Source organism: Lissotriton helveticus, chromosome 7 (assembly GCF_964261635.1).
Source record: "Lissotriton helveticus chromosome 7, aLisHel1.1, whole genome shotgun sequence".
NCBI lineage: Eukaryota > Metazoa > Chordata > Amphibia > Caudata > Salamandridae > Lissotriton > Lissotriton helveticus.
The window spans coordinates 1,731,363,275-1,731,389,113 of NC_136068.1; the positions used below are offsets into that span (position 1 = coordinate 1,731,363,275).

The 25,839-nt window shown below is 43.0% G+C and overlaps 1 protein-coding gene across 1 annotated transcript in view; it reads left to right on the forward strand.

Annotated features, from left to right (window-relative positions):
• Window positions 1-25,839, forward strand: part of LOC144769667 (uncharacterized) — a 759,350-nt gene that overhangs the window by 215,893 nt on the left and 517,618 nt on the right. Inside the window, exons 9-11 of the mRNA XM_078653842.1 lie at window positions 13,408-13,719; window positions 15,668-15,985; window positions 20,769-21,089. Of these exons, the coding sequence (XP_078509968.1) occupies window positions 13,408-13,719; window positions 15,668-15,985; window positions 20,769-21,089 (951 nt within the window). The remainder of the gene's footprint in view (window positions 1-13,407; window positions 13,720-15,667; window positions 15,986-20,768; window positions 21,090-25,839) is intronic.

Below are 25,839 nucleotides of genomic sequence, written 5' to 3' on the forward strand. Positions count from 1 at the left end.
TGCTGGTTAGAAGTAGTCTACCTTGGTCGTGTGAGTGTGAGTTTATCGAGAGTTTGGAATTTTTTAAGATGAGCGTCATGACAGCTTCTCTCATTTTCTCTCATTTTGGTCGCCGGAGAGCACACCAATTGTGCTATCCACTTTGCCCTAACTAGTTTGTAGCTCTCTTCATCGAGCTTTGTTTCCTGTAACAGGACTATGTCACTCTTAGATTTGGCTAGGTAGTCTACTATCTTCCGGCTCTTAATGGGGTGGTGCAGGCCCTTAACGTTTAGCGAGGTTATTTTGAGGTCTGCCACGAGCGCGACAGAGTTGTTGCTAGCCATTGTCTAGGTGGTGGGTTGGCTGTTTTCTGTGCCCGACCCTCAAGGAGTTATCGCCTTGTTCCACTGCCTGGTTCCTGAGATACTTTAGTTTCAATAAGTAAAACCAAGAAGATATAGAGATAAGTTTAGAAAAGGATCATAAGATTCCCCCCCTCCCTGTCCCTAGCCTCATCCTCCCACCCTTTCCCCCTGCTCCATGCTACTCCCTCCCCCCTCCCCCAACATTTAGACTGTGAAAGATGCGACGGCAGGATCGCTATTTCGCCTCCTGGAGCTAAGTCTGCTGCGAGTCCATGCAGTAGATATTTTCAATCTAATATTTTAACCATTGATTGTCAGATTAAGACATTACACATCTGCGGCTGGCTGTCCGCCTCTCGTATTGAGGGTAACAGCCACGAGTGTAAACAGTTAAATACGAGTCTATGTTAACACTTGGTAAAGGATACTCTATGCGTGTTTGAGGTTTGTCCCGTCGCCGCATCAAGCAGTAGTTGTGTGTCACTCTCTCCGCCCCTTGGTAGTTTTCTTGTAGGACGTTTTGGTTTACTGGATTATTGGGTTGGGTAGAGGGTGCTTAATGTCGGCGGCAACGGTAACTTTTGGATACTTTGGATACTTTGGATGTAGCATCGTGCAGCTGAGGTAGGTTTAGGCTGTGTGTCTTTAAGGGGGGGTATGGTGTTCTCAGTTATTTCCTCACTCACTGTTGAGATCAGGAGATGGGCCTCTTTTGGCGATGCCATGCGTTGACAAGTCCATCTCTTGGGTAGGGGGTCCTTTCAGGTATTGGTTTAGCTCCTGTGGATCCGTGAAGAAGTGACTTTTACCCCTGTCAGATATTTTAAATTTGGCGGGAGCGACAAAGGTGAATTGGATATCTCTATTGTTGAGCAGTTGGAGTTGGGCGAGAAATCCTTTCCTGGTGTCTACTGTTGTCTTTGAGTAGTCTTGTGTCAGTATGATTGTGTGTCCTTTCCAAATGATTTGGTGGTTATTTCTAGCATAGTTGAAGATGTCCTCCGTATGTTGAGGTCTCAGGGGCCTGCAGATAATAGGTCTGGTGAATTGCGTTGTCTTGAACCTGGAACTCTCAATACTTTATCCAGTTTGAATTGGCGGTCGCACTTTAGGTTTGTGATCTTCGGGATAAGATCCTCCAGGAAGTTGGTACATGATCCCGCCTCTTCTTCAGCCCCCTCAGGAATTCCCAGTATCCGAATGTTTCCTCTGCGGCTATTGTCTTCCATCTCAGCCGTTAATCTTTGTAAGGAGTAGGTTTTTGTGTTGAGTTCTTTCACCTCTTTTTTAGTTCGTTGGGTTATGTCTTCCGTATCACTGAAACGTTGTTCCGCCATTGCGAGTCTGTTATTTACTGTGTTTAGATCTGCCCTTACTGCAGCTAATTCCAGTTGTATAGATTCAGTGGTGAGTTTTGTAGACTTCGCTAGGTCGTGTACTTCCGCCAGTTTCTTTAGGATAGTGCCTAACGTGCTGTTTATGTCCGGCTTCTGCTTGATTGGGGAGTCCGATATCTGTGGTTCCCCCTTGGTCTTCTGTAGCTTTGCTTGTAGTCTGGATTCTCTGTCTGCCATTGTTCTTACTGTGTTTGCACTGCCTAACAGGGGTCTGGTGGCATAGGTACCTTTTTCCTGTGCAGCCTAGCTTGGTGGTCTTTATTCTTCTTAAAACTTCTTTGCCTCAGCTACCCCCACGTTGTTGGTTTGTTTCGAGGTGGACTGCAGTTCTTCACTTCTCCTTACACCATTGGTATTCTCCGCGCAGTTGTTGTCGCCCTCGTTACAGGTGGGTGTCTTGTCTCTAGTCGGCGTTCCCCCCTCCGTTTAAAAACCTTGCCAGGCACTCATTGTCCCGTTGAAGTTGGTGGTGTTTGTGCTGCCCTTGGGGGACTCGGGGCGTTGTGCGCTGAGTCTTGCACTCACGTTTATCCCCTCCTCAGTCGGCCTGCTTCCCTTAACTTTGTCTATTGCGCTCGCCCTTTGTGACCTCTTGTCCCCACCCGCGCTTGCCTCGGTTTTGCTTGTGCGTGGCCCACCGGAAGTGTAGCTGTTCCGTTCCGATCATAGCAGATGTGACTTTTGTTTCTTAAGGCTACATTCTTCGCTGTTATATTCCAGTCGCTAGCTCCGTTTTGGCGCGATGGCTCGATCAGGCAGCTATTAGCCTCTGTCGTCCAAGCCACGCCCCCGTGAGAGCGCACTTTTTAAAAGCAATAAAAAACAGCCTGTGTACTGCCGCCAGTAAAACATCCAGTCCTGGTGGGCGGGGTCATAAGTGGACAGGGCGCCAACAAGGAGGGACTAAAAAGCCTCCTTAACAATAGAATGCCAGCATTTAGCCTAAGCTATGACACAAGCCAATGGGAAGAGGGGGTGGGGCTTCAAGTCCCCTTCCTATTGATTTAAAGAAGCTCTCGAATGCAGAGAGCAGCGCATGCTCGTTGCTATCGCACGTTGAGACCTAAAAATGGGTGGATTGTGCATATTTTGAGTTTTACCAAATAGTTCTGAAGAATTCTAGTAAGAAATCCTTCCCTATTTGAAACCAAGAAAATTGCGACAACCATTTCATCGGAAAATAATCAGACACGTTGTCAGTTTTGTATGTTTCAGTGGCCCTGGCCCTCCAGTAACATCTGATTGGAAATATGGACAGAGTTGTAATCAAAATTCATCCGCACTGGCTCTTTGGGTAAGATGGTGCTCTATTTTAGCATTTTAAATGCATCTCCACCGTTCAGGTGGTTTGACGAATTATTGCAGGCCATCTAGGATATCAAAACTACTTTGGAATCTAAATTGGACTCTCTAGTGATCAATATGAGGCCTCTGTGGGCTGACCAGCCTAATCTAGGCAACAGAGGGGAGGCAAATGAATCCGCACTGGCAGGATATGCCCCTCGATATAGACGATGCAATTGCACATCAAGGCCCTACAAACAGAGATCTCCCTAATGCTTGCTAAGGCTGATGACACAGAGGGCCATGGTTGCCAAGCAGTATCCGCGGATGGCCCAACATGGAACGCTTCCCATAGGACTGTTTTTTTCACATGGGCCTTGGCTATAAACTATTTACTTTCTTCTCTGTCGCGAGAGCACAATGGGTCCCCAGTAGGGTCCACCTCGAGTTCCCCTCCCAGACCAGTCTCATGTCTCTTCAACTACCGAGATTGCTATTTAATAAAATGATTTTCCAGGTGGCCAGAACCAAGGGGCTGCCAGAGATCACCACAACTACAGTGCACATGTCTCAGGGGAAAACCCTTGAGTAAGCAGGTGCAAAGAGAGCCAGTGCTGGCATTGGTGGCTCGGGAATCCCACCACAGCCTAGACACAGGATCTGGAACTGCGCTCAGAACATGAACTCAGTCTGATGCTAGTGGGCCAAGTGCTCTGAACAATAAAACTATATTCTTTTCAAGGTACCGCCGCACACACACAGTGGGGAGCGAATGGGGGTTTCCTGCCCTACAAACGGGGGTGGAGGTAACCCATCAATGTGTCACATGTGTGGATTTTATGCACTTTCAGCTATACTTAGCTGCTACATCACTCTTGATTCCAGATGGAACGAGCTATTTCGTTATTTGTTACAGTTTACATTTGATCATGGGCTTGTTCCTGTTCTGACCGAGGAATGAGAGTTGGAGTACAAGTTTTGAACATTTCTTTTGTAAGCCAACAACACCACAGCACTGTTTCGAGATGGGAATCAGACCTATAAACAGACTCTAGTGGGCGCCTTTTTGGGTTTGCGAACAGTGTCTTTTTATGCCACAGCTTCACATCACATAGACTCTTCCCCTGTGTATAACATCATGACGTGGAATGTCCGAGGTATGGCCACCCCTATGCAGCTGAGAACAAAATTTGAAAGGGGTCCAAGGGGAATTAATATTTATAGACCTGCTTGTATCTTGTCCCCCAACTAAACAATAATGACACACGAAAGATACCAAGGGTCTTTAAACAGTCCTGTGGTTAACACTCAATTCACCCCTATGCAGCGCCATCAAATAAATTCCTACCTAAGACGCAGAGAGACACAGATTGCATACCTGCAAGCAACGCCTATGAGATGGGATGGGTATTGCCAGATGTGGGTCCCGCGCTCTCCATGCCACTGGAATCAAGCTATCCGGGCTGAAGAGGGGTGAAACCCCGAAACCGGTCACAGGATGCTTGTTTCCAGTCCATAGAGGACCTTGCTGGGCAGTTCGGGCTAGACTGTTCGCATGAGGAACAGTGTCAAGAATGATTTGGATATGGCTGGGTTCAAACTGGAATGGGGTGGTGAGCAAAAAAACTATGGATTTAGGCCCAGATCTCTGTACTGGGGTGAATGTATGACATTGTTCTGCATTCTGTTCATCAACTGTTGTTTTTGCATGAGGTTGAGAGGCTAGATTATGTGCACCTCCGCCTCAATTTATGCAAGGGGGTACTCATTTGGGTGGCACCCGTGGTGCTGCTAGTAATAATCCAAATAAGAATAGACCTGGATGGGCACTATGTAATGGTTAAGGGAGTACTAGATGGGGAACCGGTTATTCTTGTGGCTCTCTACTCACCCAACAGCACCAGTTCCTAGCAAACCTGGCTCCTTCGATGATACACTAACTGATGGCACCAAGCATATGGCGTGGGAAATTTATTAGTGTACATGTTATGTTAATTGTTATGTTAAAAGAACGTTTAAACCACATGTACACTGTTAAACCTGGCACCATTGGCTTGGGTCTCACTTCCATTTTTGCTGTTGCCTCATGTATTTCTGCTGGTGTTAGATGCTTTGGGCACTGTGCCACTGCTGTCCAGTGCCACTGAGCAAGTGCTCCCTATTGTAAATGGATGTAATAATCAGTGGTTCCATGTTTTGCTATTTGGTTTACTTGTCAGACCCTAGTACAGTGCACTGAGTGTGCCCAGGGCATGTAAATCCAAATGCTGCTGGTGGGCTTGCAGCACTGGTTGTGCCACCCACAGTAGCAGCCTTGTAAAACGTGTCTAAGGTCTGCCATTGCAGAGCCTGTGTGCAGTCTGGTACTGTCATGCTGACTGGGCAAGTGCACCCACTTGCCAGTCCCTAAACGTTTTCTTTTCTTCATATCAGTCACCACTATAGTAGGCCCAAGAGCAGGGTGCATTGTAAGTATAAGGTAGGGCATGCCCTGGTGTGTGTGGCATGTCCTAATAGTGAATTACAGCCATTTTCGTTTTTTCACTATTGCAAGGCTACCTGTTCTCCATAGGCCAGAATGGACAGTTAGATTATTACATTCTTATAATCCTAACTGATTCAGAGATCATGGTAGAAATTCGAGTTTAGTATGCCTGAACTCAGACTGATAACATACATCTTTTAGTGAAGTTGGTTTTAACATTCTGTGTTTGCAAATATCACTTTTAGAAAGTAGGTATTTTCTTGTCTAACCTTTCAAGTCTGCCTCTGCTAGGTTGTGTATTCCTTGTCTAGAGTTTGTGAGTGACAGGGCTGGGGATTCCAAGAGACAGGATGAGTCAGCCCAGTGGTGAATAGAGAGATCTGCATCAAGATGGGAGGGAGGAGCTGCACCTGAACCTTGAATAGGGCTGTGCCTTCCTTCCACAATGCTGGTTCCACCTCCTGGGGTGCGGCTGATGTCTCTGCCCTGCACATGGAAATAAGAGAATGAGTCCTGTCAACAAAGTGCTCCAGGGCTGTACTTACCTTCCACAATGCTGGCTCCACCTCCTGTGGGGCATCTGATGTTTCTGCCCTGCACTGTGAAAGGAAAGGAGAAGTCTGGTAAACAGAGTGCTTCAGAACTGGTTTGGACTGGGCAAAGGCCCCTCTCCCCTCAGAGAACAAAAGATTTTGGGGTATAAATATTGAGACCCTGATCCCATGAAATTAGATCACTTTTGGACAAACAAGAAGAAACCTCTGCTGAGGAGAGGAACCTGAAGAAACTGAGGAGAGACTATTCCTAAGCTGAAGTGCTGCTGAGGGGATTGGCCTGCAGTGTTTGACTTACTGCTAAAGAGAGGAGAAAGAACTTTGTGTGCTTTACTTTCAACTTATGAAGGATCTCCAAGGGCTTGGAATAGAGCTTGCCTCCTGCTGAAGTCTCAGGGACAACAGACTTCAACCCCCAGCTCCCCAGAGTTCTTTTGGAAGTGCCTGCTGCTGTTTTGGGGGCCTTCTGTGGGACTGCGTGTCACAAGGAGCTGGAACCGTGACTCAACGAGGAAGAAGTGTGTCACCGTCGCTGCTGCTGCCGTCGCAACTCCAAGGGAGGGTGTCGCCGATGTAGCTGTCGTATTGCACCGCATCAGGAGAAGAGTCTCGCAACGAGGGAAAAGCCAGACGCTGTTGCTGCCATTGCATCGTGGATGTCGGCGCTGTAGCTGCCGTATTGTACCGCATCGAGAAAAGCACTGTGCATCCCCGGAGAAGCACGCTGCCGTTGGAGCTGCTGCCGTCGCATCTTGGATGTCGCCGCAGTAGTTATCGCATCGTGCAGAAGCTATTTGCAACGTCGGAGAAGAGTGCTGCAGCTGAAGCTGTTGCCGTCGCATCGCGGAACAAGGGTGTCGCCTCTGCAGCTGATGCATCAAATCAAGACTCCACACATCCTCGGAGAAGCATCCTGCATCTGGAAGATCCTCACATCTTTTTTTCTTTGCAACGGAAATTTGCCACATTTCCATCGCTGCGACATTGCTTGTCGTGGAAGCGCAACGCATTGTAAGGTACATTGACGCAAAGTGTTGCATCTTAAGAACTGAACTGAACTTAACTAAGCTAAAACTACCATCTTAAAGTAACAGTATTGTTTATTTTTGTTGTTTATGCTCTTGTGGTAAATCTATATAAAGTATACTTATTTTTTATATAAATCCTTGTGTGGTGTCCATCTGTAGTATTGTCACTGGGCTACTGTATTTGGTCACAAATGCTTTACACACTGCCTCTGAGATTAGCCTGTCTGCTCGTGCCAAGCTACCAAGGGGGTGAGCAGGGGTTATTTTAGGAGTGTATCCCCATTACCCTGACTCGAGGCAAGGGTCCCTATTTGTCACAAGTACCTACCTGTGCCAAATAGAGACCCCCAATTCTAACATACACTAAACGGTTTCATGGCGCTGGTTTCCAGGGGATACTGCCGCTTGAAAGGTTTGCTTGAAAGGTTTAGTCATACGCCTGATGGAAGAGCCAGGTCTTTAAAGGTTTCCTAAACTGAGCGTAGGCGGTCAGTGATCTAATATCCAGAGGGAGAGCATTCCCTAATTGGGGGGCCAAGACCTCAATTTTTAGTCCCCCATATTTCTTGTATTTTAAGGACGGGACGACCAGAAGATTCAGATGGGGAGATCTGAGATGAGGAGAAGGTGGTAGTGAGACAAAATATCGAAATTAAAATATCGATATACAATAATGTGGATGTTTTAATTTCGATGGTATAGAATATCGATGTGCAAAATATCGACAGACAGAATATCGTTTTTTAAGGTATGTATGTTACTAATATCGAAATTTACTAATATCGAAATTTTGTTTAGTGTTATGTATTTTATTATGTTGTTTATATGTTTGTTAAATATGTTTTGTAATGTATGTTTGAAAATTAGTAATTTTGTTTACATTTTGCGTTTTAGTATCAGAGCGGGTTGTGGGTTTATAGGGGAATAGGGTGGGAAGTAATTTAATAATAATTAATTAATTAATATATTTTTGTAAGTATTTGTAATTAATAAATAATTGGTAATTAATTAATATTATTTAGTTCATTACATTAATTAGAGGTAATGTTTTAATATATTTAATTTTATGTTATTGTTAATTAATAATTAATTGGTAATTAAATAATATTAATTAGTAAATTCAATTAGAGTTAATGTGCTAATATATTTAATTTTTTGTTATTTTTAATTAATAATTAATTGGTAATTAAATAATATTAATTATTATTATTTAATTAAATTAATTAGAGTTAATGTGCTAATATATTTAATTTTTTGTTATTGTTAATTAATAATTAATTGGTAATTAATAATTATTAAGTGATTAAATGTGATTTATTTATGTGTAGTGGGTTGTGTGTTTATAGGGGGCTAGGGTGTGATATAATTAAATGTAATTAATTAAAGAGATTGTATTCATTTATTGGTATTTATTGTTAATTAATTAGTAATTGATATGTGTTAATTAGTTCATTTATAATTACAGCAATTTAGTAATATTAATTGTTATTAATTGATGAATTGAAATTTATATTAATTGTGTTTTTTTGTATGTGTAGTGTGTTGTGTGTTAAAGGGGGATTAGTGTGGGAAGTAATTTTTACCCCCATGCTATCCAACGCTTTCCCTACTGTTGCACTCTCTGGAGTGTGAATAGTAATTTAAACCCCTACACTATCCAACGCTTTCCCTACTGTTGCACCCTCTGGAGTGGGAATAGTAATTTAAACCCCTACGCTTTCCCTACTGTTGCACTCTCTGGTGTGGGAATAGTAATTTAAACCCCTACGCTATCCAACGCTTTCCCTACTGTTGCACCCTCTGGAGTGGGAATAGTCATTTAAACCCCTACGCTATACAACGCTTTCCCTACTGTTGCACTCTCTGGAGTGGGAATAGTAATTTTAACCCCTACGCTATCCAACGCTTTCCCTACTATTGCACCCTTTGGAGTGGGAATAGTAATTTTTACCCCTACGCTATCCAACGCTTTCCCTACTGTTGCACCCTTTGGAGTGGGAACAGTTATTTTTACCACTACGCTACCCAACGGTTTTCCTACTGTTGCACACTCTGGAGTGGGAATAGTAATTTTTATCCCTACTGTTGCACCCTTTGGAGTGGGAACAGTTATTTTTACCACTACGCTATCCAACGCTTTTCCTACTGTTGCACACTCTGGAGTGGGAATAGTAATTTTTATCCCTACGCTATCCAACGCTTTCCCTACTGTTGCACCCTCTGGAGTGGGAATAGTAATTTTTACCCCTACGCTATCCAATGCTTTCCCTACTGTTGCACCCTCTGGAGTGGGAATAGTAATTTTTACCCCTACGCAATCCAACGCTTTCCCTACTGTTGCACTCTCTCGAGTGGGAATAGTAATTTTCACCCCTACGCTATCCAACGCTTTCCCTACTGTTGCACCCTCTGGAGTGGGAATAATAATTTTTACCCCTACGCTATCCAACGCTTTCCCTACTGTTGCACCCTCTGGAGTGGGAATAGTAATGTTTACCCCTACGCAATCCAACGCTTTCCCTACTGTTGCACTCTCTGGAGTGGGAATATAAATTTTTACCCCTATGCTATCCAACGCTTTCCCTACTGTTGCACCCTCTGGAGTGGGAATAGTAATTTTTACCCCTACGCTATCCAACGCTTTCCCTACTGTTGCACCCTCTGGAGTGGGATTAGTAATTTTTACCCCTACGCTATCCAACGCTTTCCCTACTGTTGCACCCTCTGGAGTGGGAATAGTAATTTTTACCACTACGCTATCCAACGCTTTCCCTACTGTTGCACCCTCTGCAGTGGGAATAGTAATTTAAACCCCTACGCTATCCAACGCTTTCCCCACTGTTGCACCCTCTGGAGTGGGAATAGTAATTTTTACTCCTACGCTATCCAACGCTTTCCCTACTGTTGCACCCGCTGGAGTGGGAATAGTAATTTTTACCCCTATGCTATCCAACGCTTTTCCTACTGTTGCAATATGTGGAGTACGTATATATATTAATTTATATTAAGAGTTTTTAATTTATTTTAAATGTTTATGTATTAGTTATAATTTTTGTAATGTTTTAATGTTTTTATTTAATATTTGTAAAATTATATGTATTTTAAAATTATTTTTACATTATTATTAATACATTTAAAAAAACGATATTTTTAATTTCGATATTTTTGTACTACGATATTATTTTTTCGATATTTTTGTACTTACCTTTATGAAGATATAACTCCGATATTTTTGATGTCGATATTTTTGTGTCAATATTTTTGTATGTAGATATTCTGTCTGTCGATATTATGTCATAGATCCGGAGAAGGTACGTAACATTGAACCCGAGAGGATATAAATGCCGGGTTTTTGCCATAAAGACCTTTACATGACAACAACCTAGACAGGTAACACCCCCGCTGCAGGACACATAAGCAGCTCTGACTGCTCACACCTTCAAAGAATGGCTTGGGCTAGACACTTGCACGATACATGGTCTTTCACTCAGCGTGTCATGAGAAAATACTCTTTATTCTCAGCGATCTACCAACTACACACCAGGATAGATCTCTTTCTCTACATCCAGATGTGTTGGCCTCAGAGTACCCGGTTGTACACTTTCAGACCATAATACTCTTAAGATGCCAATAAGTTGTGAAAGATGGTGCAGGCCAGGACCTGCATGGACATTTCACACCCCAGCACTGCACAATATGATGTTTCATGAAATATCGACAACCACATTAGGTACTATTGTGAGGACAATGACAATACCACTTCTGACAGGGACATAGGGTGATCAGAGGTCCCCGGGTCCCATATGAATGCTATTAGATCCCAGTATGGAGAGATACTTAATGCTCTGACCGATATTCATAAAGTCTTCTTGAACTATTGCAGCAACCTATATGAAGGGACTGAGGGGAATGGGGTCTTACTTTGCAAGAATACATAGCTAGGTTGCTGATCCCAAGACTCAACCCTCTCCAAAGATAAACTCTTGATGAACCACAGACAGTCAAAGACTGTGACTGACCAGATGGCATGTAATAAAACTCCTGGGATGGACACATCCCATTGGTGTTCCATTCAACCTAGAAAATTATACTGGCTCCAAAGCTCCATCAAATGTTTCAAGTCACCAAGAACAAGTGCACGCTCCAAGCATAACTGCGCGACGCACTGATTGTGGTCCTCCCCAAACCAGGTAGAGGTCCACTACCGGTGGAGGAACAGATTTCTTAATATGAAACGCCTCTTTAGACTTACTTAGGAAACTCCAGAGGTGAATCCACTGTGTGCAACTTTATCATTGGAAATTGAAAAGGCCTTCAACACCTTGTGGTGGCTATATCTTATGGTGGTGTTGTAGAGGACAGGATTAGGGACCTTAGATAATGCAATGGATAGACCTATTCGATTCAAGTGCAGTGGCCCGGGTTCACATGGGCAGCGAGATCTCTAATACCTTCAAAGTGTGCAGGGGTCTCACCGATCATATTTGCAGGAAATTGAGACCCTGGTGGGGCTCTTTTGAATATAAGGACTCCGATGGGGGATACTGAGTGAGGATTCCTTTCAGACAATCATCATTGCACGGTAGGCGAGCTGGCATACCTCCAGGTTGTGAACAGAGATCTGCCACAAGTGATGGAGACACTAGATTACTTTGGAGCTGCATCTGGGCTGAAATTAAATTGGGCTAGTCTTGCTTGTCCCTCTTCGTAGACTTTCAAGCCAAGAGTGAAAGGTTTTCCCTCGTATGGATCTGAAGTGGTGAAATGACACCTTTAGATACTTGCTATCATTCTGAGGAGGGACCAATGCAGGGAAATCTACCGGCATGCAGTAGCTGGCATACAGAGCTCTATGACCTTCTGAAAATCCCTTCCACTATTCCCAGTGGGCAGAGTGGCACTACCCAATGGCTTGTGCTGCCCAGATTGCTTACCATTTCTCAGTGCTCACAGTCTACCTGCCCAAATGCTTTTTCAGGGACCTGACCACCTCTCTGAATTAATTTAGTGCAAGGAGAAAGAAGAGAGTTCTCCCTACATTATACGCCCTGTTAGAATGTGGCAGGCTGGGGTTGCTAAACTATGGGGCATATTAGCAAGAACCTTGTTAAAATTATCGCGGTTTCCACGCGATGGCACTCGGGTACATCTAACCGTAAACGGGCTGTCATCATAAGGGAAATAGGGGCCTGTAGGATAGTGGACTGGCTGCTGAACTCTCGACAGGATGTTCAACCCATGGGATTCCTGGCCAAGATGGCTAAGCATTGATGCCATTCATATGTACAGCCCAAACATGCTCACCGAATCTCCTGGTGTGAACGCTCCCCAGATTATGCAGGGCAGACAACTAATATTAGCCTGTGGACACAGATGGGCCCTTCTATGTTGGATGATTTGTACATACACAAAACCATAATGACCTTTCAGGAGCTCAGGAAGCATTATGGACTGTAAGAGAAACAGTTTCTGAACCACAATGCACTGGCTGCCAAAATTAGAAATCTTTGGGGATCCAACCGAATTAAACCTGCATCATGTCCACCCTTCCAAATATTGGTTAGTCACTGGGACTACAGAAGGGAAATCACAGTGACCTTTAGAGTGATCCTAGACTCCTGTGTCATCGGGTTCTCCACCCTGAAGAAGAAATTGGCCCTTTCTATTGGCCAAAATCTTACAGACAGATTATGGTCCCTGGGGGTGACCTTGGGGAACATGCGATGGATATTTGCAGGTGTGAGATATGTCTAATGTAAAAAATTGAAATAAGTATATTTCAGGTGGGGATTTCCTCCACTGTAAGGCTTTACCATCAGCATATAAGGTTGATATTCCACACCTATTGTCAATATGATATTCCTATTACTGATCGCCATAGCTAATGTATCTTACCCTAAGAAATCTTAGGTGGTCTGCAGTGGTTTGCGTTAGTTTGCAAAACATGAAAATCAAATCACATAAACATAAAATAAAGTAAGTGTTTACCAAAGATCTTTTTTACTACTGCATGTCTCTTTCTCTGATCCTTTTCTAAAATGATGTTGTATTGTAGTTCGAATACATCTTTATTTTGTATCTTTAGCACTTACAGGTTCACACCTGTACTCTTTGCTTTAAGTTTAGTATGCTTCAAAGTCCGTTTTGCCTTATCTCATGTTTTATCAATTTTCCCCACATTCTTCTTTCCACCCATCTGAACACAAGTTTTGAATTCTGCTCATTTCAGAATAAATCTTTAAATGGAATAGTTTTGTACTTATCTCTTTGTTAATAGTCACTAATTTACTAATTTTATACCTTTTGTTACAGAAATTAACATATCGGCTCCACTTGCAATAAATGTCCTAATCACAGATGATATCTTGATATTGATTACGTACACACCCACAACCCTGACTCCCACTATTTTGTGGACTATGAATGACATTACCATGGTGTCTTGGGTTGTAAACTCCACATCTCCAAAGATTGAGGAAAACTACACAGACCGTCTCCAGATCTTCTACCCCGGCTCTATCACCATTTCAAAAGCTGTCTTCAACGACACTGGCAGCTACACTGTGCGAGTACAATGGGCAGAAAACACCCTGGCACAAGCTAACATTTCAGTAAATGTCTACGGTAAGTCGCTATGCGGGATACAGTAAGGGGAACCAGTTTATGAAAGAGTCATTTTGAGGAATAAATTGGCTGATGTTTCTGAAAAAACTTTGATTTGAGTTATAGCAGAAGAGTGGAGAGTAAAGTCATATGTAGACAAAATGACTCTAAATTCCTAAATTTGGAGTCTGACATGTGACTCTATATAGAACCTACTGTGGCCATTATTTGGAATCAGTCTGTTGTGAGGTTGTGCATGGTAAGGCATTGACTGTACCCAATGTAATGGAGGGACAAGTAGTATTCGATTTGGATACAGGAACTAGAGGGAAGGTTTATGCTCATTCAAAACCCCGTCATTAAAGATTCATTGTTGTGAGCAAGCAGTGCTTAGTTTGAGCCAGTGTTTGCCGGTGGGGGTCACCGGTTCTCATTTTTGGGGGACCAGCAGTTATACATTTCCCGAGAGCAAGAGAGGGAAAAATGCACACAAACGGAAAAGGCGGAGGAGGAGAAAAACAAACAAAAACACTATCAAGAGTGAAAGCAGGAACCTGCAAGAGTGAGATAAAGGGGTAGGAAGGGTCTAGTAGTGGATTAAAGAAGCTTGCAGTGGATTCCAGACTAGCAGCCTTGGTATCTGGTGCACTAACAGTTAATAGCGTCAGCCACGGGATTCTGGGCACTGGCACTCATTATTTTACAGATGAAGCACTCTGCAAGATTCTGGCATGATCAAGGAACTCCACATGCAATTCTCTCATATTTCACATGGCTATTTAATAGTTTTAAGTCAAACTGACAGTTTTGGCTATGGAAGTCAACCTAGCACATTTGCATTAACAAAGAGTATTCACAAAAATGGCAATCACTGAAAGCCACATATTGTGGTCCAGAATGGTAGGTAGGTCAGAGTCTCAATGGAATAGCATGAACAGTGTCTATTGTCAGATAACCAGGTTTGAATCTAAGAGGACTAGTACACAAAGTAGTCAATTCTATAGTCATATGAGATGTTACTGTTGATTACTAAGCCCTGGGTGGAGGAATGCTCATGCCAGTAACCTGGAGACAAATGGGTGGTTGGGTGATGGTATAGCACAGAGGGCGTCAATTAGAAGTGGGGCAACAATTCCTATATCTGCTGTAATTCCTGTTACTGCACATATCAGAATTCACATTTTGTAATATTTACTGGAATTTCTAGAATGTTCCTCCACTAAATTGTACTAGGTCAAAACCTGTTGAGATTGGGGTGTGGGCCCCCTGGTAAATAAAGATGGATGCCGTATTCGGTCCCGTAAGTACTACATTTCCTGCTTGTGCTGGCTGGTGGAGTAGTACAGGACAGTAGCTGGGTTCTGTCTTAGGTATAGAATGTAAAAGCTTGAGGAGAGCAGTGGTGGGGGATAAATACAATGTCTATGCCAATAAGACAAAGAGGGATTTGCTCTGCTCGCACACCCTCCATATCCCACAGGTTCTGCTGTTAAGTCACAAATTGTGGGTCTCACGGACTGTCCTGGTACAGCACAAGTAACATTTTTAATGGGTTCCAGAGAATATATTGGTTTACCTACACTTTGTCAAATGGATGAAATAGCGAGGAAGATCCCTAGGAGTGGAAGACCGAAGACCGTAGAATGCCCTTATCCCTTCCCTGATATTTCGACCCAACAAACATGCATTTCTGAAAACTCCAAATGATTGAACTGTTAAGATACTTGTTCTAATAGGTATATCAGACTACCAGGGTGAGTGGAAAGATATTCAGTAGCACTACTTGCATCAATAGGTTCTCTCTCCCTATCATCACTTGCTCTATCTAAAATATTATCTGGACTGTAAAGTATCCAAAGGTCACACGCAGCATTCTATGAAGTGCCATACAAATGAGGAAGCATATCCATCCCCTTCCCTTCTTGTAACATTGAAAGAGTTCAACTCATCTTGTCTTTGTAATTCACAGTTACGGATGTGAACATATCTGCCCTACATGTGCTGGATGTCTGGGAAGGAGACACACTCTCCATAAACATTGAGCACACCTATACAGATTTCATGCCTACTATTGTCTGGGTGAAGAATGAAGCAAGACTAGTCACCTGGAAGGAAAACTCAACGGATCCACAAATTGACAAAGCGTACAGTGACCGACTGCAGATCACCTATCCCGGATCCATCAATATTTCCAAAGCAAATTTAAATGACAAAGGAAACTATACAGTGATGGTGGAAATAGACGGTAAAATCCTGGCTAAAGCCACTATTGAGGTGAAGGTCAATGGTAAGTGCACATGATGTCTGGATTTGAATTTCTATTTTTATGCAAAATATTGTCAACAAGCATATAAGTGGCTAAGATGTGCTAGCAAATATGTTTTTTTTCTATTTTAGGGGGAAATCACAACACTTTACAACAGAGCCACACGTTACACATTAATTTTTTTAGACTCTGGGCAATTAAATGATTTGCCCAGAATCACAGGATGCTGAGTTGAGGCTAGGATTTGAACAGGTCTCCTCAGTTCTAAAGTCAGAAGCCGTAGTCTCTAGGCAATATCTCATCCCCACGACTTTCTTTCCTGATATCCAAGCCCACCATTCCCCATGTAGGAATATTTTTACACAATCCACCTGATTTTGGTAATGAGTGAAGCTTCTTGTCCAAAATGCTACAGCAGGACCTGTGACTTTCACCTACAGGACAAACCTAAACACAGTTAGTGGTGACTAAACATCATCATCAAATATTGTGAGTCCACTACTATTTACCTTACATGTGTGTGTGGCTAAATAAAATCAGAGTTACAGAGCAGTGGGGAGCAATCCATACATACATACAAGCACATTTCATAAAAATGTAAACCTATATTGTGAACAAGAACGGCTGTATAGTATGTAACTTTGTAAACTAAACAATAATGACAGTTACAAAGAGAATCCCCTATTGAATCAACCAAGGATGATATCATGAATTGTCTTCTTTTGCACTTTCATTTAATTCTACAGAATAACTTTTATTAAATATTCTAAAATGTATGCATAGATTGCACCCCATTACTGTTCAACCCTTTCTCCAAATAATTTGCTAGGATTGTACCTGGCATCTACTGGGTGACAGTGGCGCTGGGCCACTAATGCCCCTTAAAAAAGCAACTGCTTTCAGTAGCCAAGTAAAATCAGTATTGTAATGGGTGCAATGAACGTCCTTGTTACTTCGGAAGCAGAGGCCAATCATTGAACAGGAGTAAAGTCAGGCACACAAATAAACCAGTCTCTCTCAGGTGAAGGACATTGACACAGGAGTATGAGTACAGTCTCTTACCTGATTATTCTTTAGCCATTGGGCCAAATTCTCACAGTGAGCCTTGATGTTCTGAGTCACCAATATCATATTAGTATGAATGTACAGCAGCAAAGCACAAAAGGTGAGTAGAAAAGTAAGGGAACAGCAGCATAAACCTACCCTTGGGAATCACTCCTGTTTCATAAAACTGAGAAAAGTTGTTTGAATTTCTACTTAATATCTAAACACCATGAGGGGAACAGAAAAGCTAACCAGTGGTCAGTAGAGACATCTCCCAGCTTTCCTACGGGCCAGGCCACCCTGTAAGATATTGAAGCAGATATGTGGATCTTTCAATGACGCATGACCCATTGTATCAAGTTTGCACAAGCATCCTACAACCTTATTGTGATTTGGCTGGAATTTGGTGTGGCGCTACAGGGTGGGGCTCGAATCTACATCACCGGCCAGTATCTCCACACCAAATTCTTGACATTATGACTTTTTGCCTGAAAATTGCGAATAACGGCTTAGGTCCTAGGTTACCAAATCCTTTCTGGGCAATGTTTCCCTCTTTTGGCAAAACAATTAAACATTCTGACAACTCTGAGGAGGTGGAAAGTGTCAGCGTGAGGGCTGGTGGGGGTGGGATGGTGTCTATTGGGAAGGAAGGATGCAGGACATTCTAAGGTTTATCCAGGAGGAGCATCATCAGGTTGCCTGGAGTGCCCCAGTGACTGCAGGGCAGACTGCAGCCCTTGCCCCTGCAGAAGGTGTGACAGGCGCATGTGCCTAGGCTGTCATTTATCACATCCAGATTTTTGGGACCCAATATTTCTGGACACTGACACACTTAGAACTGTGTCTTCCAGTATTTTCCTGGAATTATCACTCTGAGTGAAATACACCAAGAGGGCTTGGGAGACTGTGACCAGAATGAGATAACATTTACACAAAGGCATAGGTTACATTAGCTGACTCAGGGTGCAAAATGAGGAACCCCTTGTCTCATCAGTTTGTCCCTCCCTGGCTTCATCCACTCCTACTTTCCAGTTTTCTTTTTTCCCCTCCATTGGTAAATCTTGCTAAATTCCTTTCTAACATTTGTTTAATTTCTCCTTCTAAATTACTTTCCTACTGACTTTACGTCCTTGTGTACATTCTTCCTGTTGGTCTCTCTTACAAACATTCTTTCTTTTGGTCTGTCGTACAACCTTGAGCACATTCTTCCTGTTGGTCTGTGCCACAACTTTGTGTACATTCTTCCTGTTGGTTTGTCATAATTCCTTGTATACATTCTTACTGTTGGCCTGTCTTACATCCTTGTATAGATTCTTCCTGTTGGTCTCTCTTAAATCTTTGTGTATATTCTTCATGATGGTCTGCCTTACATCCTTGTGTACATTCTTCCTGTTGGTCTGTCATACAACCTTTTGTATGTTCTTCCTGTTGGCCTGTCTTACATCTTGTATACATTCTTCCTGTTAGTCTGTTACATCCTTGTATAGATTCTTCCTGTTGGTCTGCCTTACATCCTTGTGTACATTCTTCCTGTCAGTCTGTCTTACAACCTTGTATACCTTCTTCCTGTTAGTCTCTCTAACAAACTTGTGAACATTCTTCCTGTTGGTCTGTCCTACAACCTTGTGTACATTCTTCCTCTTGGTCTCTCTTTCGAAATTGTGTACATTTTCCTTTTTGTCTCACCTTGTGTGTTTTCTTCCTGCTGGTCTGCCTTACATCCCTGTTATACATTTTTCCTGTTGATCTGTCGTACATCCTTGTGTACATTTGTCCTGTTGGTCTGTCTTACAACCTTGTATACCTTCTTTATGTCAGTCTCTCTATCAAACTTGTGTACATTCTTACTGTTGACCTGTCTTACAACATCATGTACATTCTTCCTCTTGGTCTCTCTTACAACCTTTCTTCCTGTTGGTCTGTCTTACATCCTTGTGTACATTTGTCCTGTTGGTCTGTCTTACAACCTTGTATAGTTTATTTCTGTTAGTCTCTCTAACAAACTTGTGTACATTCTTCCTGTTGGCCTGTCTTATAACCTTGCGTACATTCTTCCTCTTGGTCTCTCTTACAACCTTTCTTCCGGTTGGTCTCTCTTACATCCTTGTGTGCATTCTTCCTGCTGGTCTGTCTTATAACCTTGTGTACATTCTTTTTTTTTAGTCATCATTCGCCATCAGATAATTCAGAGCTGTTAAATTTGCTCCTGTGGCCCCCTCTCAAATAGCACCAACTGGAGAGCTTTGTATCTAGATGGATATGCTTTACACAAAGCCTCTCTACAAGCTTGTTCACTTGGGGCACCTCAGAGAAACCAGAGAGAAGAAGTAAATTAGTGTAAAGGCTTAATCATTGGACTGATTTTATCCTATTGATCAAGAGTGCCCAACAATTCCTCAAATGGACCCCAATAATCTTTTCTATTGTCTTTATTGTATTTATCTTTTTCTAATTTAACTCTCTCCAACTTCATTGTGTATTTAATGGAGATCAACCAATCTAATAGAGTTGGGGGAGTATCCTTAATCCACCTTTTGCAAATTTCTCTTTGTGCAAGTAAAATCTGAAAAAAACATAACTTGTTTTCCCACCTGGACATAGACTTATAATCTGGAAACAGCCCAAAGAAAACTAAAATTGTGCTTACATGAGTGCTACCACCAAAAATATCTTCCATACCTCTATTTACCTCCGCCCAAAATTGACTTAGCTTCTGACAAGTTAAAAACATATGGACATCATCCGCATTATTCTGGAGATACTTTGGGCACTTTGGCGCTGGACCTTTTGAGAATTTAGAGAGCTTAAGGGGAGACCAGTACACCGTGTGGATACAAAAGATGTGATTTCCTTCCTTAAATTTGCAGATTGTACAGTAGTATACAAAATGTCATGAGATACTTGCCATAAATCTTCAAGATGACTGCCAGGCAAGCTCTCTCCCCACAGCTCCGTCGGTAGTTTAAACTCTGCCTCTTCCAGGCCCAGCAGTAACCAATAAAGAGTCGCCACCTCTTTCTTTTTCGCATTTTTTCTCCATAGTGTCTTTTCCAGTTCATTGGACATGCCCACATCAATCCCAACGGTTTGGTGCCAACCTTTTATTTGCCAGTACTTGGATTTAGAGAGCCCATTGTCTACGCATGAACCTTGTGGACATTCTTCCTGTTTTTCTGTCTTACATCCTTGTATACATTCTTCCTGGTGGTCTGTCTTACATCCTTGTTTATATTATTCTGATTGGTCTGTTTCCATTTAAATCACTTATTACTAAGCTCCCTTCTTAGTATTCTTCTCCTTACTTTCAATTATTCAAAACCTTCTCTCTTCTTATCTTCCTCTAACCCTTGTCTGTTTTCCTCCTCCTCAACTCTCTTTCTTCATTTCTCCCTTGCTTCCCTATGAATTATTCATCCTCTTTTCTTTGATCTTTTTTGTTCCTCCTTTCAGATTGTCTTTTCTATTTATCTACCTACATTTAACTGCTTCTCATCTCTGCTGCCGCCTCAGTTGTTTCCTTTCTCAGATTTCCTTCTAAAACATTTCTGTCTTCTTCTTTATTCCTACAAATGTTAGCTTCCTACATTTTGAAACCTTTGCCCCTACTTTTTACTTTATTTTGCCTCTCTCTAACGGCCCTTCCTGCATACTCCTATTCCGTCCCATCGCTCCCCCCCCCCCACTTGCCACCCCCACCCCCCGGATTTCCACCTTCCTATGCCCTTACACTAAACTCCCATCAACTGTCTTGTCTCCACAGGTTCTGAAGTTATCAGCATTTCCGCCCCGAAAGTACTGGACATCCTCGACAGTGACGTAATCGCAATCACCATCTCCTACTCCAAAACAATATTTCCACCCACAGTCTCCTGGAGCGTCAATTCAACGGCACTGACCACCTGGGTGGTCAATACATCATTACTGCAGATAAATACGACCTACAAAGATCGTCTGGAAATTTACTACCCAGGTTCCATCAACATTTCTGAGTCCGGGTTTTCAGATTCTGGTAACTACAGAGTGAGGGTGGAGGCAAAGCATGCACTTCCCGCTGAAGCAGTTATCCAAGTAAATGTTTCTGGTGAGTTGGGTTCTCTTTATTTCTTTTTGCAATTTTATATAGCATGAACATGGCCAGAAGGTATCACAGCACTTTACAACAAGCAGAATACATGTAGAGTGACCAACCGTCCATAAATTTCATGGACCGTCTGTTAATTTAGTATGATGTCCACAAGGCGTCCGTAATGTGGGGTCTGGTGCCTTAAGACATCATTCTGAAATCAAAATGGGGAATTTCAGTAAGGCATGCTGTTTCCCTACAAGAGGCCCCATGAGTTTAAAAGATTCCACTCCGGGCCTCTTGCACTTATCTTTTAAAATGTAGTGGCTGCCTGCAGTAGCCCCTCCTGGACCTTGAGTAGACTGTGGTGTGGCCAATTGTCATTCTGAAACTGCAGCTGATTAGCACTTATAGAATAACAATGGGACCAATTGTAGTGACAGCATGTGGTGTCTTCTCCTGCATCGGACTAGGGCAAAGCATTCTGCTTTTGTCTTGGTGCCAAAAATAAAATAACGGCGTTTTCACTGTACATTTAAAAGTCAGATTCAACATACAAATAAAAAAATATTTTTTGATGTTTATTGTTTCACTAGCAGCCCGTCCCGACCTTGTCCGGGTGCAACAGGCTTCCCCGACCCCCACCCGCCCCGACATTGTGCAGCAGCCCGGGCCCCCACCCGGCCCGTCCCCCGCCTGCTCCGACCCCCGCCTGCCCCGACCCCCGCCTGCCCCGAGATGGGTCCCCTTACCTGAGCCGCCACTCCTCCCGCCTGTCCGCTGCTTGCACCGCCACTGGGCTGTCCGCTGCTCCTCACGTCACCGCTCCTCCCCCGTGCCATGTCCGCCGCTCCCTTACCTCAGCCGCCGCTCCTCCCGCCTGTCTGCTGCTCGCACTGCCGCTGGCCGGTCCGCTGCTCCTCACGTCACCGCTCCTCCCCCGCGCCATGTCCGCCGCTCCTCGTCGCGCTCCTGGATGCCGCTCCTCCCCGCGCTCCTGACGTGAGCACGCACGTCGCAGCCGGCGCTACTTCGGAGGGACTACTTTTTTTTTACTGTAAATTTTTTAAATCACGTTCTTTTTTAAATTTATATATCCTATAACCATCTACACACCCTGACGATTCCAACGGTGTATTCGGTGTGTGGATTGGCGCTGTGGTTCCAGAGTTTACTTGCCTCAAAGGCTGAAAGTTCTTCCTTTATTATAGTAGTATAGATTAGCCGAAATCCTGATTTCAGAAAGGGCCCGATGTCGCTTTGCAAAGCTGCGCACATACTGAAAAACTGTGAAATGCATGATCGTCCCAACCTAATATAAACTTATTTTGACTTGTATTTATTTTGATTGTCTATTTACTTACTCATATATTATTGTGCTACCTTCTCTGATATGTCTGTAAAATGCATGTTTTGTCCTAAATTTTTGTCCTGAATTTTTGCCCTGAATTTTGACCCTTTGTCCTGAATTCTTACACTGACCGCCCTGAATTTGCACCCATGCCTGTTGGTCACCCTAGATACGTGGGTTACAGTGGATTACAGTGACAGTAATTAAACTCAGACGTTTACATAAGCAGATGTGTGCATTTAGATGGTGGCTCATATACGTAAGGTAGTTCAGACCGCCGTGGAGAGAGCACTTATGTCTGGTTGAGTGTGATTAACTAAGATGTCAGTCAAATACGAGGGGTTTGTGGTCCTTTTCGAAGCTAATTAGGCAGGTGGTTTGATGTTTGTTTTTCAGGTAAATGACCCAGGTGTATCTCTTAAACTGGTCACCAAGCAGTGAAACTGAGGCAGCCATCAAAGGAGAGTAGAGTACGTTTGACAGGAGGACGTACGTGATGAGATGTATATGCTTCCTTTGCTCTGCGATCTACACAAGTCATGATTAGACCAGGCTACTTCTCAAGAACAAAATGGGCATTGGGTATCTGTCAGCTGCAGAGTTATGCAGGAACAGAGAAGAGGAGTCTCCGCGAAGATGTTTTATAAATTGTGAGAAATGGTGCACTCTAAAGCTCGTCAGGGGGTAACATTGGTCAGAACTGATGCGGTTTAACTATAAATGTAGGAGGAATGTTGTGAGAAATGGTGCATTTTCAGACATTTGGTCAGTAGCATTGGTCATAACAAATAATGCTTAAATATCACTTTGCAGGTGTGGGGTCCCTGGGTCACATTTCCCAAGGGTGATTTATTGCCCCAGTGGAGTTTTGCAACTTTTTCTTTTTTCATTCCCAGTCCCTGCTTCACTGCAGCCTTTCCTTCCAGCCTTTTGACACAGCTATTTTTACCCACCTTCACCCCTTCCAATCCCTTAGCTGAGATAAAGTCTTTCTTCTTGACTCTAAGTTCCTTTCTTCTTTACCTCCTTATACCTATGCTTTCTAATCCATCTCATGTATCCCTTCCTTCACACCCTCTTTCACACAAACGTCTTCTTCTTTCCCAAATTTCTTCTTTCTTTCCTCGAAGCTCAGCTAGCCCTTCTCACGTCTGCTTCCAGCTGCCTTCACTCTACTTTTCATTTCCTCCTAACATTCATCTGCTGCTCTCCTTTCCAGTTGCCATCCTTCACCACTACCCTTCTTCCTGTATAAGTTCTCCCCGAGCTCCCCTTTCTTCCCCCTTGGCCATCTATTATTATGCAAATTGATCTAAATGCCAACATACCAAATACCAACATACCAAATTAACAAACACCTTACAAGATTCTTACAAATACTACCAGACCATAACAGCATTCCAGGTCATGTGTCAAAAACAAAACAACTACAAAATGGCTTACATTTAGAAAACACTAAAGCATGTTCTGGATACACATACGAAGGAATGAAGTAGTCTTTTTTTCTATCCGTATCATGGCCTAAACAGAAAGGAGAGACCAATAGCCAGGCTGATATTGTAGAGGGCAGATGCAAGAAAATAAGGTAATGGTATGCAGGTGGTAAACAGCCATTACAGCCATTACAATGTGACCTGTTACCACACAGTAACATCACAGTAACATCACAACAAGGCCATTATAACGCAGATATCATTACCTCCCCTACTATTAACATGTATGATCTTGCCTTTATCATGCATGCCTTTACAACGAATTTAGTTGTAAAGGCATGAATGGTAATGGCATGTGCTTTTTAAATGTAAGTATTAGGTAAGTATTAAGCATTTATATATATGTATATATATATATGTATATATATACACGACAAAAGCAAGCAGGTTGCATGAGAAGGCCGGAGGGCAGAGAGAGGTCGTGTTCTTTCCCAAGCTCCTGGGCGTTTGCTTTTCATATATATATATATATATATATATATATATATATATATATACACCTCTATTTCTCCGACCTTGAGCCCCGACCTCAACAGGGTGGCCTCGGTGCGCGGGGACCGGAGTTCCTCGCTTAACAGCCACAAAAATCCTCCCTTGAAGAACAAAAGAAGAGCGCCGGGCACCAGACTTGAAAAACAGGAGCTTTCATTCGGAATACAACAGCATGGCAGCAGGTAGGTTCCTAACGCATTTCAGCTTAATGAAGCCTTGGTCACAGGGGAGCCACTGGATGGTTTAAGGGCGTGAGCTTGATGCTACGCCCTTTAACCAGGACTGCGGCGTCACTTTGCAGTCCTGGAATACTTCATCGTCCATAATGCACTGGGTAAATATTTGAATGTTCCGATTCAGTCAGCAATTTCATTTTCCAAAGTATTCATTATTCAGGGGAATTGCAGACTGTACAATCGTGTTTATTCTTTCTTTACAGGTGCACATAACTGGCCCAAACTATCTTGCTGCCAAAGTTCGTGCACCTGCATTTGAAAGTCTGTCACTTGAACAGACCAGTGTCTGCTCGTATCCCCTTGCTCTGCCTCCACCTTCTCTTATCGGTTTGAATATTTCATACCTTGAACTGTGGTGCCTGACGCAGGCGGGTCGGGCTCTTCACAAATCAATCCACCTCTATTTCTCCGACCTTGAGCCCCGACCTCAACAGGGTGGCCTCGGTGCGCGGGGACCGGAGTTCCTCGCTTAACAGCCACAAAAATCCTCCCTTGAAGAACAAAAGAAGAGCGCCGGGCACCAGACTTGAAAAACAGGAGCTTTTATTCGGAATACAACAGCATGGCAGCAGGTAGGTTCCTAACGCGTTTCAGCTTAATGAAGCCTTGGTCACAGGTGAGCCACTGGATGGTTTAAGGGCGTGACCTTGATGCTACGCCTTTTAACCCGGACGGTGGCGTCACTTTGAGCGACAAATAGCCAGGCTGATATTGTAGAGGGCAGATGCAAGGAAAATCACAGGTAATGGTATGCAGGTGGTAAACAGCCATTACAATGTGACCTGTTACCACACAGTAACATCACAACATGGCCGTTATAACGCAGATATCATTACCTCCCCTACTATTAACATGTATGATTTTGCCTTTATCATGCATGCCTTTACAACAAATTTAGTTGTAAAGGCATGAATGGTAATGGTATGTGCTTTTTAAATGTAAGTATTAGGTAAGTATGAAGCATTTATATATATATATGTGTATATGCATATATATATATATATTCACTGAAAAAACCATAGGTTTTACACACGTTATAGTTAGGAAGTAGCATTTAGAAAACCTATGAAATTCACTGAAAAAACCATAGGTTTTACACACGTTATAGTTAGGAAGTAGCATTTACAAAACCTATGAAATTCACTGAAAAAACCATAGGTTTGACACCAGTTATAGTTAGCTGGAAATTTTACTGA